Here is a 16422-nt window from a genome sequence, read left to right on the forward strand (position 1 = left end):
ATAAATAGGAAAGTATAAAGAATACAAAAACCTAAGTTTATTAATAATTGTTGCCAATAATTTTTAGTTAGAATTTGATTTTGGAAATACATTAATTAAAGAAGAAAAGACAAAAATCATGGGAAAATTACATGTTTACCACTTTCATGGTATCACTTTTCATTTTTACCACTACTAAAGATACATTTTCAAAAATACCTTCTTTATTAAGTGGCAAAAGACTCTTATGCCATTATTATTTATATATATAATAAATCATTATTTAAATAAATTTTTTTTTTTATGTTTTCGAATTATACTTTTTCAAATTCAAACTTTTTTATAAATTTCTTTTTTTTGAAATTTTTTTTTTCGAATTTTTTTTTTCAAATTTATTTTTGAAAAACGAAAGTTATGTTTGAAACTATTTTTTAAAATTTTTTTATATATTTTTAAGTATTTATTTATATATTTATTAGAATCCTAAATTTCGTATTCCAAAAATCCTACCCCACCCCTAACTCTAAACCCTAAGTCTAGATTAGTTAACCCTAAGGGTATAATTGTCTTTTAAAAAATGGTTCGTATAAACATGAAAAGTGGTACTATGAATGTGCTATTTGTGGCAATTTCCCAAAAATCATGAAAGGTAAGTTAATTAATAACTTCAGTGGCATACCATTGTCAATAAGTTGAAAAATTAAGAGGTATTTTGTTTTTGTACTTTTCTTTTAATAGTATAGATAATCAAATATGTCATATTAACTAATTTTTAAGTGGTCTTACTATGACTTGTTAATAGTAGATAAAAAATAGGACCCTAAATTAACAGATTAGACGAAGAACAAATATAATACAATTTAGACATATGGAAATGTAAGGTATAAGCTATGTTGCATGGAAAATCGGTTGAAGCTACGTTTCATGTTTTGGAAACGTTTCGGAATTGGAATCTTTCGGAAACTCGCGGAAACGCATTGAAAGAGTATTCTTAAAAATCTCAGTTTGGAAACTTAGTGGAAACTTGTGTTTCTATTTGAGAAACTCACGTTTCTATTCTGGAAACGCTAAAACTTTCCAATTAGTTATGATTTGTTGTTATGATTTTTATTTTAGTTAAACTATTTAATATTTAAGTACATGGTTTTTTTAATTTTAAATTTTTATATGATTTTGATGTTTAATAATGACTTATTGTTTCGTATAATTAAATAGAATGGATATTTGTTTATTTGTATTCTAAGATATAGTAAACATAATAAAATGAATGCAAATATTAATCAGTTATATATATATATATATATACAGACATTTCTAAAACGTTTTCAAAGCATAAAAAATCAAAAATCACGTTTCAACGTTTCAAAATGTTTCGTTTCAACGTTTCCATGCAACCTAGGGTATAAGTAATTAAAAATATAATTTGATTCTTTATACACAGAAGTTTGTTAAAGCTTAAGCTTCAATGAGAAGTTACTATTTAAAATTGTGAACGAAATTTCCATGTATTTACAGAGTTGTAATATTTAATGAATGTGGAATCAAATGATATAATAACTTTTAAGAGTTATTTTTGGCAACAGTTTTTATTTGACTCTTTTGTCATCTTATATATTAAAACAGAAGTCACAACTTTGATATATGTGTAATTTTTTTTATAAAAATGGATCTAGTGGACATATTTCTAGAAAATCATGTTACATTTAATCTCTAATCTTATCATTTAAATTTTGGGCCTACATAAATTTTTGTTGGACTATCAATAATTGGATTTAAACAATAGATTATCCATTGGATTTATAGATAGTATAAATTAAATAGATATAATTTAATGTTTTAATACTTACCTCCATATGTTAAATATTTATCAATGTTAACTTTTAAAATTATAAAGAATTTTTTAAATAACAAAAATTATATTATGTAACAATGATTAATCTTTATTACCTTAAACCAATGAAAACAAATTTTTAACTATATAGTTTATTTTAAAAATTAAACAAAAACTAAATGTTTAATTATTTACTCGATAATATAAATCTATGAAGCGAAAAGTTTAATTTTTAAAAAACTTTATAAATTTGTGAAATATTACAATATCTTTGAATATGATAATAAAACAATATTTTACTAATCTGTATATATATAGTTACGATTTTAACAATGAAATAATAATCCGAAAAAATATATATAGAAGAAGATACAAATACATGTGAAAGTTTGAAACAATCTATTCAATGAAAAAAATATACCGTAAACTTATTATGTTTTAAAAATTGATAGACACATATATATTATAATATATACCAATTTAGAATTGAAAACAAAATATTTATATAAAAATAAATGAAAACAAAAACATGCGCGGTTGCACGGGTCGAGATCTATTGTAGTTTTAACTTTTAAGTTTTGTAGAGAGATTTGTGCTGATCATAAAACATATGAGGAAATTTAGAACAAAAATATTTCAAATGTTATACCTATACACTAAATTATAAATCCTTAACAATAAGAAAATAGTTTATTTTATCATGTTAACTAAATATTTCAAATGTCCATACGAACTTTATTATATAAATTGTTCAAACCATTAAATCCTACACCATAAACTGTACAAACTAAACCATATATGTAACATAAATCATATATATAACTTAAACCGTAACAAAAAATGTCTCTCTCTTCTCTTTTGTTCAAATAAAAATTTTCAAATTAAATATTGGAAAAAATTGAATTTTTTTTTGAATTCAAAAATGTATTATTAAAAAAAACTGTTTTTAATATTTTATTATTTATTTAAATAATTTTGTATATTTAAATATCTATAAAGTTAAGTTAAAAGAGATTTTTACCTCTTTAATGCAAGTTTCTTTTGTTCATTTTTCTCCTTGTGTATTTTTTTGGTGGAAAAACCTAAAAAATGTCATTTGATAAATTGGCCCTATATATTATTCTCAGAATTATCACAAAACCGAATAAACACGGAGGTCTTCTGCTATAGCTGAGCTTTCAGGCAACTAGGACATGGTCTTTGATTCATTTTATTAATTCGTTTGAAATAAGTTTATTTTCCATCTGTAAATGATCATTTTCTGAAGGAGTATCCATGTCATTACTTCTTTTTAAAAATAATAAATAGAAAAAGTCAAGTTGTTTAAGAAACTTATGATACAACCAAAGATCCGAATCTTCATATCCGAAGATTCCAAAACGAAATGTAGATCCGACGGCTACAGGCTTGCAGTATCCCCCTCTCTTTCACAATATTAAATCGCACTTAACACAATAAAGACACGAAATATAAAAAGCAGAAGCAATACTATAGGAACAAAATTAAAAGGGAATATTTCCAGCATCATTCCTCAAAATAATTTCATTATTCAAAGCAACAACTTGGTCTTCCATTTTTTTCTCTTCACTTCAAAAAATTTAAAACCCCCAAAGAAAAGAGAAATAAAGACCACCAACCAGCCCACACAAACTACAACCAACGTTCTTGAACATCAAATAGAGATGATGAAAGTGGCTTCGCCTCGTGCACAGGATGATTCAATCACGCAGAAAGTTTTCAGGCGAGTCTACAGCAATTTTAGTTTCTCAACGGTCGATGATGACTACAACCATAATCGTCGTCGGAGATCAAGATCGGGTGATTACGGGAAGGAGAGTTTGAGTAAGAGAGGGTTTGAAGAAAAAGAGCAAGTTATGGAGATGGAGCAGATGGGAGCTGAGAGGATCAAAACTGTTCTTATTCTGATGAGTGATACCGGCGGTGGCCACCGTGCATCCGCCGAGGCTATACGTGACGCCTTCAACATCGAATTCGGAGATGACTACCGGGTAAATATATTTTTATTTATTTTGTTATGACGTAATTATATTATTTTTATTCTCTCTTCATCTTCTTTCTCTTTACCTTGACTCAAACGCTTCGGTGGAGCCGATATGTTACTTCTTCAATTATATGTGCCACAAATCTAAGCATGTTAGTAGTTTTTAAAAATGTTTTTGGTTTGGAAAAAAATATTGTGACTAAGGTAATCATTCTGGCGTTTGCTGTTTTAGTAGAGAATTCTCACTTTTGAGTTTCTGTTCTAATATCTATTTAATTTGAAGAACAAAATTATTTTGAACGGTTCATAAAGAAAATTTCAAATCTGGTATATATATACCTGAATAAATTTGTATCACACCAAGAAGAGTCTGATTATTCTCAAATCAGTGAATCACACCAAGAAGAGTAATTTGTAACTGAAATACCAATGAATCTCATTCTCAGCCGTCAATGTTAAAACCATCGAAATGCTCACCTTTATTTTGAAAAAACAAATAATATCTACTTGGAAGTTTTGTAGCCTAGTATTGGATCTTGGCGTTTGCCAGGTTGTCGGAGATACACGAGTGATGTCAACATTTCGTGTCTTAAAAACCTGTCCCACGTTCTTTACTCATTTTTTGTTGTTGTTAATAATTGCACTACTTAAGTTTCTATTTTTTTTTTTTTGAATAGACTACTTAAGTTTCTAGCACTACGAAGTAATGTTTTACTATTATTTATTACAGATAATCATAAAAGACGTTTGGAAGGAATACACAGGATGGCCACTGAACGACATGGAGAGACAGTACAAGTTCATGGTGAAACATGTTGGTCTTTGGTCAGTCGCGTTTCATGGTACCTCTCCAAAATGGATTCACAGAAGTTATCTCAGTGCTCTTGCCGCCTATTATGCCAAGTATTTACATGTTAACCACTATATATTGCCATTTTTCATCTTACCCTTTACTTTCATTAGATGTATTTTTTACATCATTAGATGTATTTATATATATACAAATATAATTAAGTTCTTATTTTGTTTTGTGGTGTAAAGACAAATAGAGGCTGGTTTAATGGAGTATAAACCAGACATTATTATTAGCGTACATCCTTTGATGCAACACATCCCATTGTGGGTAATGAAAAGGCAAGGACTTCAAAAGAAAGTCATTTTCGTGACGGTTATCACTGATCTGAACACTTGCCACCGTACATGGTAAGATGGTATCTAATATTTCTAACGAAACAAATGAAAAAAAGAAAGAAAAAGACTGTGCTCGGGTCCAGTTTCTTGTTTTTTTTTTTTTTTTAAATAAGTAAAGAGTATAACTTCAATTAGTCCAACCATTTAAATTTAACATAGTAGCTCAAAATGAAATATTTAATCAGGTTCCATCATGGAGTCAGCAGATGTTACTGCCCATCCAAAGAGGTTGCAAAGAGAGCATTAGTAGACGGTCTTGGAGACTCTCAGATCCGTGTCTTTGGCTTACCTGTCCGCCCATCATTCCCTCGCACTATTATCGGCAAGGTAAAATTAGTCCAGTTTATACCACTTCTAGTTTTGTTTTTTCAAACACTAGAAGATCAACCATATGTATTATAATGTTTTGTTAGGATGATCTAAGGAAAGAGCTTGAAATAGATTCGAATTTACCAGCGGTTCTGTTAATGGGAGGTGGTGAAGGAATGGGTCCGGTTCAGAAAACCGCTCAAGCCCTCGGAGATTCTTTATATGACTCTAAAGAAAGAAAACCAATAGGACAACTGATTGTCATATGCGGCCGGAACAACACTCTTGCCTCTGCATTAGCATCCCATGAATGGAAGATTCCGATCAAGGTAGCCTTTAAAATGTGAACTTTTATTAGTACTTGTAGTAAGTGATTAATAACTTATATTATGATGTCTATACCTTACAGGTTCGTGGGTTTGAGACACAAATGGAGAAATGGATGGGAGCTTGTGATTGCATCATCACAAAGGTTAGTCATATCTTTAAATCATCCATCCCTACTATCCCTTAGGTTCTTATTTAGAAAAGCCTTAAATTTGACAAGTGTTTATGACACCAACACAGGCCGGTCCAGGTACAATTGCAGAAGCATTGATATGCGGCCTCCCAATTATCCTCAATGACTATATTCCCGGACAGGTACATTTACATTTTTAGCTTGACTCTTAAAATTATTTGGCCATATCAATAATCCACTAACTAACTCGTGTGAATTATGTAACTATCAAAGGAAAAAGGCAATGTGCCGTATGTTGTGGACAATGGGGCTGGAATTTTCACTCGAAGTCCTAAAGAAACAGCGAAAACTGTGGCTGGTTGGTTCAGCAGCAAGAAAAACGAATTATATAAAATGTCAGAGAATGCTCTTAAGTTGGCGCAGCCTGAGGCAGTGTTCGACATTGTTAAGGATATACATCATCTATCTCAACAGCAGCAAAAACGTATTCAACTTTATAATGATTATTCCTACTGACTACTTCTACTTTAGCCTTCATATTCCTCTTATTTCATGAATCGTTATGCTTGTATATTGTCTAGTGCACTGTCATTCTTTGATCAGCTTTTGTAACATTTGTATATGCATTGTCATTCTTTAATCAATCATTTGTAATATCTATCACATTTACATTTATTTTTAGTGTGCTGAACAAGAAAAGGTTATGAAAAAAATGTTATTGGGTCTAAATGGATTTAACTATTAAGTCCAATTATGATGGTACAAATGTATAATTTGGCCTAGTAGCAAATGGGTTCACCTAACAAGGGGGAAATAGACTTCAATGAGACTTTTCCTGATTGTTAAACTCACAAGTGTGACACCAATGCTGGGTTAGCTTCTTCAAAAGGCTGCAATATTCTTCTCTTCCAAATATGGAACATTTGTAATTATGTTAACCTAGTGTCTCCTACCTCTCTGTATATATTGTATCGTGTAAACTCAATTGAGATATCTGAAAACCATCTTCTCCTAACATGGTATCAGAGTCCGAACACACTTTGTTCAACTAAACCGAAATCGATCCGGCTCATCGAAAAAGGCAAGATCGATCCTAAACCGACATGATCTAAATGGTCCGGCGGTATGGTAGAACTAAATCCTAGACTAGGATATTGTTGAAGAACCCAAAGTTAGTTGTCTCGCAACCACAACCACGTGAATACTTGTTGTCTGGTTTGTCAACTCAAGAAAACCCATACAAGTGACAAGCAATCCAAACGAACTGATTAGAATGAAGAGAGTTCCTATGGTCCAAGTAATGTGAGAACGTGATGGGATACATGAAACATAGTATAGTGTTGGTGGAGTTTCCTTTTAAACATTTGAAACAATGGAAAGAAAAATTGCAACAACAAAGAAAATGTGAAGCACGGCGAATCATATTCATAGGCAGATGCAAAAACAAAAAGAAGAGAACAACATTCTACAACAGCCAAGATAACTAAAATCCAAGTAGACAAGTCACACACGACAACAAATAGTACACAACATGAAGCATAAGTTTCCCCTACACTACTTAAACCAACACATATGGTCCTCTTCAAGTCTTGAACAATCCCCTCTTTCTCATGTTTCATTTTCTCTTCTTAGCAGGCGGCTGGCGAACATCTTCGTCATCTTCCTCATCATCCTCATCTTCGTCCTCCTCATCCTCATCTCCATCATCATCACCACTCTCATCCCCGTCATCGTCATCATCATCATTATCATCGCTTCCTCCCCCACCATTGGTCACCGGGTCATCCTCCGGATCAGCTTCCTCTCCTTCACCCCCTGAAAAATCTTCATCATTAGCATCATCATCATCATCATCATCGTCTTCATCAGCGTTGTCCTCATCATCATCGTCATCATCATCAGAGTCACTGGCATCTTTATTTTCCTCATCTCGGTGTCCTTTTTTGTAGCCCTCCTTCACAGAAAGCCTAGAGACAAGTCAAATTCAAATCTGCTACAATCTAAAAGAAGGGGAAAAATGAAAAGTGTGGCCCTTATGCTCACCTCTGATCTTCAGCAATCAACCCTATCAGCAAAGATTCTGCCTGCGATATCACAGAACAAAAAGATGAATGTTAGACAAGGTTTTATGAAATTTTATACAATACTGAACTATCCATAGTGTATTAATGCAAAGTTCAGCGAGAACACAAGTTAAAAAGGATCATGAAAAATGGCAAATGTCAATATAGCACATAACAAACAAACATTGAAATCACAAAAGGAAGCTTAAAAGGTACACAAAATAAACCTAAAGTCAATCTGTAAGGGTTTAAACATTTTCAAAGGCAGTCTCGTCTTTGTGTGTTTACTATATCATACAAAATCCAAGAAGAGCACATCCTTATATAAATATCAATATAAATAGCAATTGCAAATAGACAAAAAGTAAACGTGACAAGTTAACAGAGTGTACATTTGACATTGTTAAACTCTGCATTCAACTTCAATTGTACAAAGACCCGTCTCGAACCAATTAAGACATAACAGAAGCTAAAGTGCTTGTCTAAATTCAAACAACAAAATCCATCCCAAATCGTATCCCTAAAGCAGAAAATCTAAGAAAATCTAATAAGCCTTGGATTCAGGAACACAGAGACAACTCCAGGATGGACGGTTTTTGAATAAATGACAAATCCAACAGAACACAAAGTGAAACAAGAGTTATAAATTAAAATTAAGGAAACAGTTGTATACCGCGAGAAGCAGACAAGCCAGATTCCTTCCAACGAGGAAGAGAAGCGTCTCAGTGGCAGAACAAGTCCATTGTCTCTGCGTCTCCATCGACCTGAGGGCAGCCACTTCCATATCTACTCGAAAAGGACTCACAGTAAGAGATGAGGAGACAGAAAGCCAAAGTCTACAGGGGAGGAGGAGACAGATAAAGAGAGATAAAAAAGGGAGTGTGGAAAACCTGAATAGCTTAGATCCGGTCAAGTACCCTAAATTTTCGTCCCTGTAGGGTTTTTGTATTTAAAGGAGTTTTTTTTCATCTGTAGTCTGTAGATTAAGCCAGCCTTTATAAGAGTTTTTATGAGCCATGTCCACAAATAACAACTATAAATATAATATATTATTTATTTTTAAAATTTTAATTTAGATTTTGACACTAGTATTTCTATGCTTTAACTTCATTGGTTTGAAAAAAAAACTATAAATATATTTTTGTAGTCTTGTTTTTTATATTAGTTTAATTATTTCTGTTTAATTTAATTTAAATTTTAATAAAGTTAGGATAACATTTTTATAAAAATCATTTTATTTATATCAATTCATTTTAATTATATCATTTCATTTGATATATAAATTCTAATAAATTTTGGATTTGTTGGTTTGAGTTAAAATACGTTAAGAATACAATTGTTGAAAAGAAATCACTTGGAGACTCCGTGGATATCATGAACAAATATATCAAGCTAACGTTGCACTTTCTGATGCGGTCATCATTGGAACCAAAGGTATATGTTGACTGAGATGGGCGACATGAGCTTTACTTGGATGAACCGACAGCTGAGGACTGGACCAGCACGAAATGGATCGAACAAGGAAATGTGGTCACGAAATGGACATGAGAAGGACGGACGGTCGAGAGATGAACAGGACAGACGATCGCGAAATGGAATATGACCTATGGTCGGGTGATGCGATATGGTCGGACATAGACCCAAAAAATGGAGATGAAGACCTGGACATGGAAATTTATCAATAAGAGCATTTTGCTCGACAAAGTGAACTAAGCAGCAAAACGGTCTAGATAACTATCAGCTGGATCGAACCCAAGAAGTGGTTAGCCAAGATAAGACTTCTGCGGCACAAGATGGGATGGACAACCAAGCACATGATCCACTTGTCTGTTATATTGGACAGTCTGACAGATGACAAGATCAAAGACTAAAGCCTTTAAAGAAGTCTTTGGACTTTTAATCAAGTTTGTCCAAGAAAAAGATGAGCTGACCCATGTGAAGGATAGAGGGCGGGCCACTTGGTTTAAACTCCGATTAAACAAGATTTAAAGTTTTAGAATTTCTCACTAAACCCATTAAGAGTAAGTTTAGATCCATTAGGAGTTGGTTTTGGTTTTCATACACCTGTTAGGTTTAGAGTTTTCAAGTCAGTCATGTTATATTTTGTAAAACAAGTCTATTTGAGCACTTTTTATCTCTTTGTTTTTTTTTTTGAACAGCCTCCTTCAATCACTAGGAATATTACTCTTTTCTCTTACGTGAACCCATTCAACACCAACAAACGAGGTTACACTCGTAAGTAGTTGTAACGCACAACATAAGGCTCTTCATTAACTTTAGGTGAAGAAATTATCGACCATTCAAAGTGCTATGAGTACTAGTAGCCTCTAGGTTCAGTCCCCCATCTTCAAGTGATCAAAGACATTACAGCTATCGAAACTAGTATCAGCTCATAAAGAAATGCTTTTGGTAAGCAATACTAGTAATAAAGAATTGAAGATTTGTCCTCTCCGACAAGAAACACAAAGATGGGTTGTACTTCCACAAAACAGTACATCTCCAATTTCGAAGTAGTTCTCAACATATCAATTATAAAGAACATTAGTGACAACAACCATACAACCACAGTTTCCTTCCATTATTCACTACACAAAAGATCTCACCAGACATCTCAAACACATAATTTACATAAAACTGGCAAAAAGTACAGAACATCTCACTGCGGACCCTTGTCCCGTGGAGCTTCAGAATGCATAGCATTGTAGTCTTTGGTGTAAACACGGTGCCTCCTCTCCCGCGCGTATACAACCCAAAACACCAAAGACAGCATTACAGCAGTAGACACCAGCACAAGACCCACGTAGATCCACTGCGTGTATCTCCTCAGTCCCGGGCAATGATCCCTCTCTATATCAGTGAATGTGGACCTTACGAAGTTACACCCTCGCAGATCTGCCAGGAATGGACCATACTTGTACAGACCATAGCTTACGTTAACTGCTGCAGCCATCTGGGTGTAATGGTTTGGGGTCAGACGTCCGGGCGTGCTACATATTCCCGGTGTTATATATTCGCAAGTGTAGTTCTTCCACACCTGCATAAAAAAAACATACCATAAGAAACATTATGAAACAAAACAAAATATACAAAGATATGTTCTGTTTTAAATTAGTATTTAATTTACCTCAGTTGCATTGCTGAGATGGACCTCACCGGGCTTGCACAGGTGGTCAGAGAGATCAGCATTGAAGGGGTTACAGAGCAAAGGCATTAGTGGGCCCGACTGGTTGTAATAAAGGGGTCGGGCTTGAGGCGGGAAGTTCTTGTTGGCGATGGTGTTCATGAAATTGTCAACAATTTCAACCAACTGGTACGTCACAAGCTTTGTCTGACTCAATGTTTCGGTCGCGGTTGCGTTATCAACGCACGGTAGAATATCGTCTAGAGCGGTGTGAGCTTTCGGGTGTTGCACCCATTGGTCCATGGCCACACACGTATCCCCAACAACGCTGACAAAGGCATAAGAAATGCTTTTATTGAGAAACATTTTTTAATGCATTGAAGAGTAGACAAATTGAACAAAAACTCACTTGTGTAGAAGGAGAAATACACCACACAAGACGAAAGTGCCGGTGACAAGAATCCAACCAAGGATCACTAACCTGTCCATTGTTAAATCACAGTATTTTTTATCAGCATACAACGGTAACACGTGGAAAATGAGAATGAGACTTCACTTACGTGTATACAAGGCACTGCAGTCCAAAGATGGAGAGTACTGTAACAACAATGAAAAATAATCAACAAGTTAAGTGCTGCTGCGAGATGTAATCAATAATAATAATCCCTAAGACGACTTACAGAATCCAATGAACGCAAGAAAAAGCATCACAGCAGCGATGATGATGAGCGCAAGTCTCCTGCAACAAATCATAAGCAAAAAAAGGTTAATAAACAAAAAAGGATAACACTATGGTATTGTGTATTTTATTACATGTTGTCCAAGACATCTTGAATCCTGTCTTGGTTCTCCATTGTTTGAACAGAAAGAGTAGTTGCAGAGGAGTTGATCTTTCCTTGTATGTTGTCGATGCTCGACAGAACATCCCCTGGAAGAACGATGGATTGCACATCCACCTTCTTAGCTGCATTGAGATAATCCGACACATTCCTGAGGTTTTCCGCCGTGAAATTTGCCTGCCTCACCACATAGTCCAAAGTATCTGTTGTGCTAGCATGAAATTTCCCTTGGCCCGTGTAAAGGAAAACACATCCCACACTGGAAAATATCAAACACAAAAAGCTTATTTTAATTAAAAAAAAGAATGACAAAAAAAAGAGCCAGAGAAAAGACAATTTACATTGCAGCGATTGTGAATAATATGAGGAGGATAAGGGAGAGAGCATAAGCAACCCTGGAATAGCCGTAAGGCTGACGGGCACAGCAGCAATAGCAAAGGCAAATGAGAGACAAGGATAGCCCGAAGACCACAAACCAGACTCCTGCTATCACAAAGAAAGGCGTCGCTGTATAAGCAACAGACTGCATGCACACACAAAGCAAAGAATGAGAAAAAAAAAAGTCAAAAAAGCTTCAAAAAGAGAGAGAACTAATGAATGCTAATCCCGTTTGATTAAGCAAACAAACTCCACTAGCAACAGAGAAAACTTAGGACCACAGAAAATAAAAGAAAGGACTCACAGTCCAATAATGGGTATTGCTTATGTTCCATCCACCAGTGTAAATGTTGAAATTCTCAGTAGGGTCTTTCCTCTTTGTTCTGTTTGCAGCCAAAATCAGAGACGAGTTCTCTCCTTTTTCCTCTGCCATAAACCTTTCTTTCACACTTGTCCCCCATTCTTCTTCAACACTTGCTGCTTCCTTTTCTGAAACCATCCAAACCCAAAATTAGAAGTAAAAACATATCAACAGAGACAAAATCAAAATACAAGAATGTTGAATTATTTTTTCTTTCTTTCTTTCTTTCTTTCTTACCAGCAATAGATATTCCAGTGGCGACAAGAAGGAATGAGAAAAGTACGAACACTGTTTTAGATCTGGAACACAACATTCTGTCTTTGTGTTTTTCGAGATTGTTTTTATTTTTTTTGTATATTCTCTCGTTTCAGTGTTTTTATGTTTTAATCGAATCGTGATAGAGAATCAATGGCAGACGTGTTAACAACACGATTGATTTGATATCCCGCTTGACGCGGTTTTCTTCTCTTCCTCGAATCACATTTCCCTGATTTCTTTCTTTTTATTTATTTCCAATGTAGTTTTTAATTCTGTTGGAATGATGCGCTGCCTCTTTCTTTTTATGATTATTTCTATTTTTTTAATATAGGCTTTGACTGGTGATATGAATTATTATTGTTTAAGTTTGCTTTAGAGATATAATTCAAAATAATTATTTTTAACTTATGTTTGAATTACAATGTATTATATATAAGTTAATTTTAAGCTATCCATTTTTAAAAATTGCTAAACTAAAGTATTAATTCAACATCAAACAAAATTTTATGTATTAAAAGTTGAACTAGTATTTTTAGATTTAGGTTAGTTATTCTACGGTAACTTTTAATTTTTAATAATTTTAGTTTTTTTCTATTAATTATATTCATGGTTGTCTCACGTTTGCTTTGTCTCGGTTAATAAAGCATTTTCAATATTTTATAAAGCTGTTTACTAGTTAATCAATTTATAAATTATTGGTGATGATCGGTTCGACCGTAGCTTTAAAAATTTAACTGTAGATGTTTAGCTGTAAATAAATCGGTTGTAACTATAAAGTTGTTACTGTAGACTTTTTCTGCAGAAACTTTTGTTGTCTCGTCATTAATTGAAGGTCATTATTGGCTTCGTCTCTCCATTTGTATGTTGAGCTGTGATCTCACTTAAATTACCATTATGAGTGAATTACTCTCACAAATAAGAGGTTCAGTTGTAGTACTTAAGGATCGAATTCACAGGAAGGTAGAGAACCTAATAAATTTAATCAGATTGATTAAGCCAGGTTGATTATGATTAAATGTAAATAGCAAGTTTGTGAGTAAAACAATTGCTCGATTGATTTGATTGGGGTTTTTGGTACTTAGATGAAACTAAGGTTTCTATTCAGGTAATCATGATTTTAATCCTACATATATCTAACAATTTATGCATGATATTATAGAGCTCAACACTTATAAACAAACAGATCGGTTCTCGCTTTCTAGGTTTGTCTATTGACTATATATAAGTCTCGATTGATGATTCTATAGAAATATCGATCGATATATTTGTTGTACCGTCGATTATTCGATTGGAATATTGACCAATGCGTTTAGTTAAGCTTTAACGCGCGGGTTGAATTGTGCGCACTAGGCTTCCTAGATCAGCTCTCGCCTTACTTTAGCAATCCTAGCTTAGTTAGGATGGATTCAGGGTGAGATTCAAGTGATGACCTAAACCTACAACTCCTAGATCAAGTTCTAGCTAGCTAAACTAGAAACATGCTTTAATGACAATCCTAATGATGAATATCACAACTTAGCAATTTATAGTTGGGGCTAATCCCTCATAACCTATTTAAACCCTAAATCTAACAAGAGAACTACTCAGACATGGCTAAGCAATTCATAACAACAATTAGATATAAAAATTGCATAGATAAATATATAGATATCAATGGAGTTTCAATCACAAATCTCTTGGATTTTCTCTCCAATCTACTAAAAATCCTAGAAAACCTTTGCTGTAAAAATACTAAAACAAGAAAGCACACTTTGCCTCTAACATGTTGACAAACTATATATAATTAGGTTAAAACTCGTCAGGGGTAATCTTGTAAATTGGTGAAGTTTTGGGCTCTAAGTCGGCTAGAACCAAACGGGCTTCTGCGCGCTCCTTGCCGCCGATCGATGTCACATGATGTGCATCAATCAATTATTGTCTTTGAATGTCGACCACTTGTCTTGCTCGATGGTCAGCTCGGATGTTTTGTCCAAATATCTCTCAAATACTCCAAAATCATCACTTTTCTTCCAAATCATTCATATGATCGTATAAATATATTAAATAGACTCTAGAATATAGTAATTAGTTATCAAAACACTTATAAACCATGTATAAAAGTGGGTAAAATCCATGGCCTATCAAGCTTGGTGTCAATCGATCTACCTTGTTTGAATCAATTTTGTTCGGATCGATTGATCATGCAGTGTTTCTAAGACTGTATTACAAAAAAATCATTCAAGATGACTTGTTGTCAATCAATATTTTTCTGGATCGATTGTGGATTGATCGATCTTCCAATGTTGCCGACATTTTTTCAACAAAATATTTTAAGATGGATTGTTGGCCCCGAGGCTGCCGAGGCGGATTTTTTGGCCCCGAAGTTGGATCGATTGCGGATTGATCAATCTTTCAATAGAAAAAAAAAATATATTGCAAATCAGTCGACTATATACTATAAGTTAAACTGTCTTTTATGTACATATGTAAACTGTCATTAGTTAGTCTGTAGAAGAATCAATATTAGTATATCATGATTTCCTTATTTTTAAGAGTAACAAGGAAACATTTTTACAAATATTTTGAAGAGTAATGAGGACTCATTTTAAACTAAAAACTTTTAGATTACTTAATAAAAATATAAGAAAGTCATAAGTTCAAATCATGTGCTCAAAATAAGGACATCATGAGATTTTTTTTTTTCAGCAACTTAAACAAACTCATGTAGACTCCAAACCAAATTGCTAGCTCTGCCATCCATATGAACAACAAAGGACGGCTGTTTTAATGCACTGTGTACAAGACTATCCGTCATAATTGTGGAATATGAATGAGTTTCGAGCTGTTAAAACTTCTCTTCAAATCATTTTATGTCTTCCAAATAAGGACATCAGGAGATTATTAGTTTAAAATAAGGACATCAGGATAAACTGTCATCATAAGGGCGTCCGGATATATATATATATATCGACATACTTAATGACAGTTTACATATGTACATAATATATATACATATATATCTATCAACTGTATTTTAACTTAATGGCAGTTTACATATGTACATAATCTTAGATGTGCAAGAAATAAAGTGTGAACTTCCATAAGTGTTAACGAAATTAGTTAGCCTGTAGAATTAATAACAAATTAAAAAAAAATTGATAGGGTCATTTAAAATAAAACAAAAATACACAACTATGTCCATATAGAATTAGGTAATGAATCATTTTTATATTATTTTGACTAAAATCTAAGAAAATTAATTTAAAAATTTTATACCAAAAAATCTCTTTGATTTAAGTTTATGCTATTATATATAACAATTTAAAGTGAAATATAACACTCAAAACAATTTAGATAATATTCTACAAAAGGTTATCTACAAAAATATATTGATCATATTTGTTTTCACTATCTTCTTCGTGATATCAAATGTTCATTGCACCGATATCATTCCAGGTATTAAGATACTATTTTAAAATTTACTTTTGCTTATGCTTATTTATAATTTCATGATTTTTAATATTGTATTGCTAATTTAAATTGTTTTTTGAGTGAAACACGGTACAAAAAATGCTACGTTATAAAGGGGAAGAAGACGTATGCAAGAGGTTTTGTGCAGCTCAAAGCCATTCAGTTAATTGACAAATGTTT

General features: G+C 33.1%; 3 protein-coding genes across 3 annotated transcripts; 1 reads left to right on the forward strand and 2 right to left on the reverse strand.

Annotated features, from left to right (window-relative positions):
- The first annotated feature begins 3291 nt into the window (after positions 1–3291).
- Positions 3292–6447, forward strand: LOC106366315 (monogalactosyldiacylglycerol synthase 3, chloroplastic). Its single transcript, XM_022692359.2, has 8 exons — positions 3292–3819; positions 4543–4715; positions 4854–5015; positions 5189–5330; positions 5417–5641; positions 5722–5784; positions 5880–5954; positions 6046–6447. The coding sequence occupies exons 1-8, from the start codon at positions 3493–3495 to the stop codon at positions 6286–6288; spliced, it is 1410 nt and encodes a 469-aa protein (XP_022548080.2). The 5' UTR covers positions 3292–3492; the 3' UTR covers positions 6289–6447.
- Positions 6448–7171: 724 nt separating this feature from the next.
- Positions 7172–8846, reverse strand: LOC106366316 (prostatic spermine-binding protein-like). Its single transcript, XM_013805908.3, has 4 exons — positions 8726–8846; positions 8509–8621; positions 7816–7856; positions 7172–7739 (listed from the first exon to the last, which is right to left on the reverse strand). The coding sequence occupies exons 2-4, from the start codon at positions 8617–8619 to the stop codon at positions 7388–7390; spliced, it is 504 nt and encodes a 167-aa protein (XP_013661362.1). The 5' UTR covers positions 8620–8621; positions 8726–8846; the 3' UTR covers positions 7172–7387.
- A 1447-nt stretch (positions 8847–10293) lies between these two features.
- On the reverse strand, positions 10294–13061 carry LOC106366314. Its single transcript, XM_013805905.3, has 9 exons — positions 12772–13061; positions 12478–12662; positions 12137–12318; positions 11770–12054; positions 11637–11695; positions 11517–11553; positions 11366–11437; positions 10960–11284; positions 10294–10869 (listed from the first exon to the last, which is right to left on the reverse strand). Exons 1-9 carry the CDS (start codon positions 12845–12847, stop codon positions 10492–10494), a joined length of 1599 nt encoding a protein of 532 aa, XP_013661359.2. The 5' UTR covers positions 12848–13061; the 3' UTR covers positions 10294–10491.
- Positions 13062–16422: the final 3361 nt, after the last annotated feature.

The sequence above is a fragment of the Brassica napus genome, chromosome A9 (assembly GCF_020379485.1).
Source record: "Brassica napus cultivar Da-Ae chromosome A9, Da-Ae, whole genome shotgun sequence".
NCBI lineage: Eukaryota > Viridiplantae > Streptophyta > Magnoliopsida > Brassicales > Brassicaceae > Brassica > Brassica napus.

Excerpts from the sequence above, each read along its gene's own strand:
- LOC106366315 (XM_022692359.2), top strand. The coding sequence starts at position 3,493 with ATGATGAAAGTGGCTTCGCCTCGTGCACAGGATGATTCAATCACGCAG. Across the intron at positions 4,716-4,853 it reads CTTGCCGCCTATTATGCCAA|ACAAATAGAGGCTGGTTTAA; the intron begins GTATTTACATGT and ends TGTGGTGTAAAG. Across the intron at positions 5,331-5,416 it reads CTCGCACTATTATCGGCAAG|GATGATCTAAGGAAAGAGCT; the intron begins GTAAAATTAGTC and ends ATGTTTTGTTAG.
- LOC106366316 (XM_013805908.3), bottom strand. The coding sequence starts at position 8,619 with ATGGAAGTGGCTGCCCTCAGGTCGATGGAGACGCAGAGACAATGGACT. Across the intron at positions 7,857-8,508 it reads TGGCTTGTCTGCTTCTCGCG|GCAGAATCTTTGCTGATAGG; the intron begins GTATACAACTGT and ends GTGATATCGCAG. Across the intron at positions 7,740-7,815 it reads TTGATTGCTGAAGATCAGAG|GCTTTCTGTGAAGGAGGGCT; the intron begins GTGAGCATAAGG and ends ACTTGTCTCTAG.
- LOC106366314 (XM_013805905.3), bottom strand. The coding sequence starts at position 12,847 with ATGTTGTGTTCCAGATCTAAAACAGTGTTCGTACTTTTCTCATTCCTT. Across the intron at positions 11,554-11,636 it reads TCTTGCGTTCATTGGATTCT|TACTCTCCATCTTTGGACTG; the intron begins GTAAGTCGTCTT and ends TTGTTGTTACAG. Across the intron at positions 11,285-11,365 it reads GTATTTCTCCTTCTACACAA|CGTTGTTGGGGATACGTGTG; the intron begins GTGAGTTTTTGT and ends TGCCTTTGTCAG.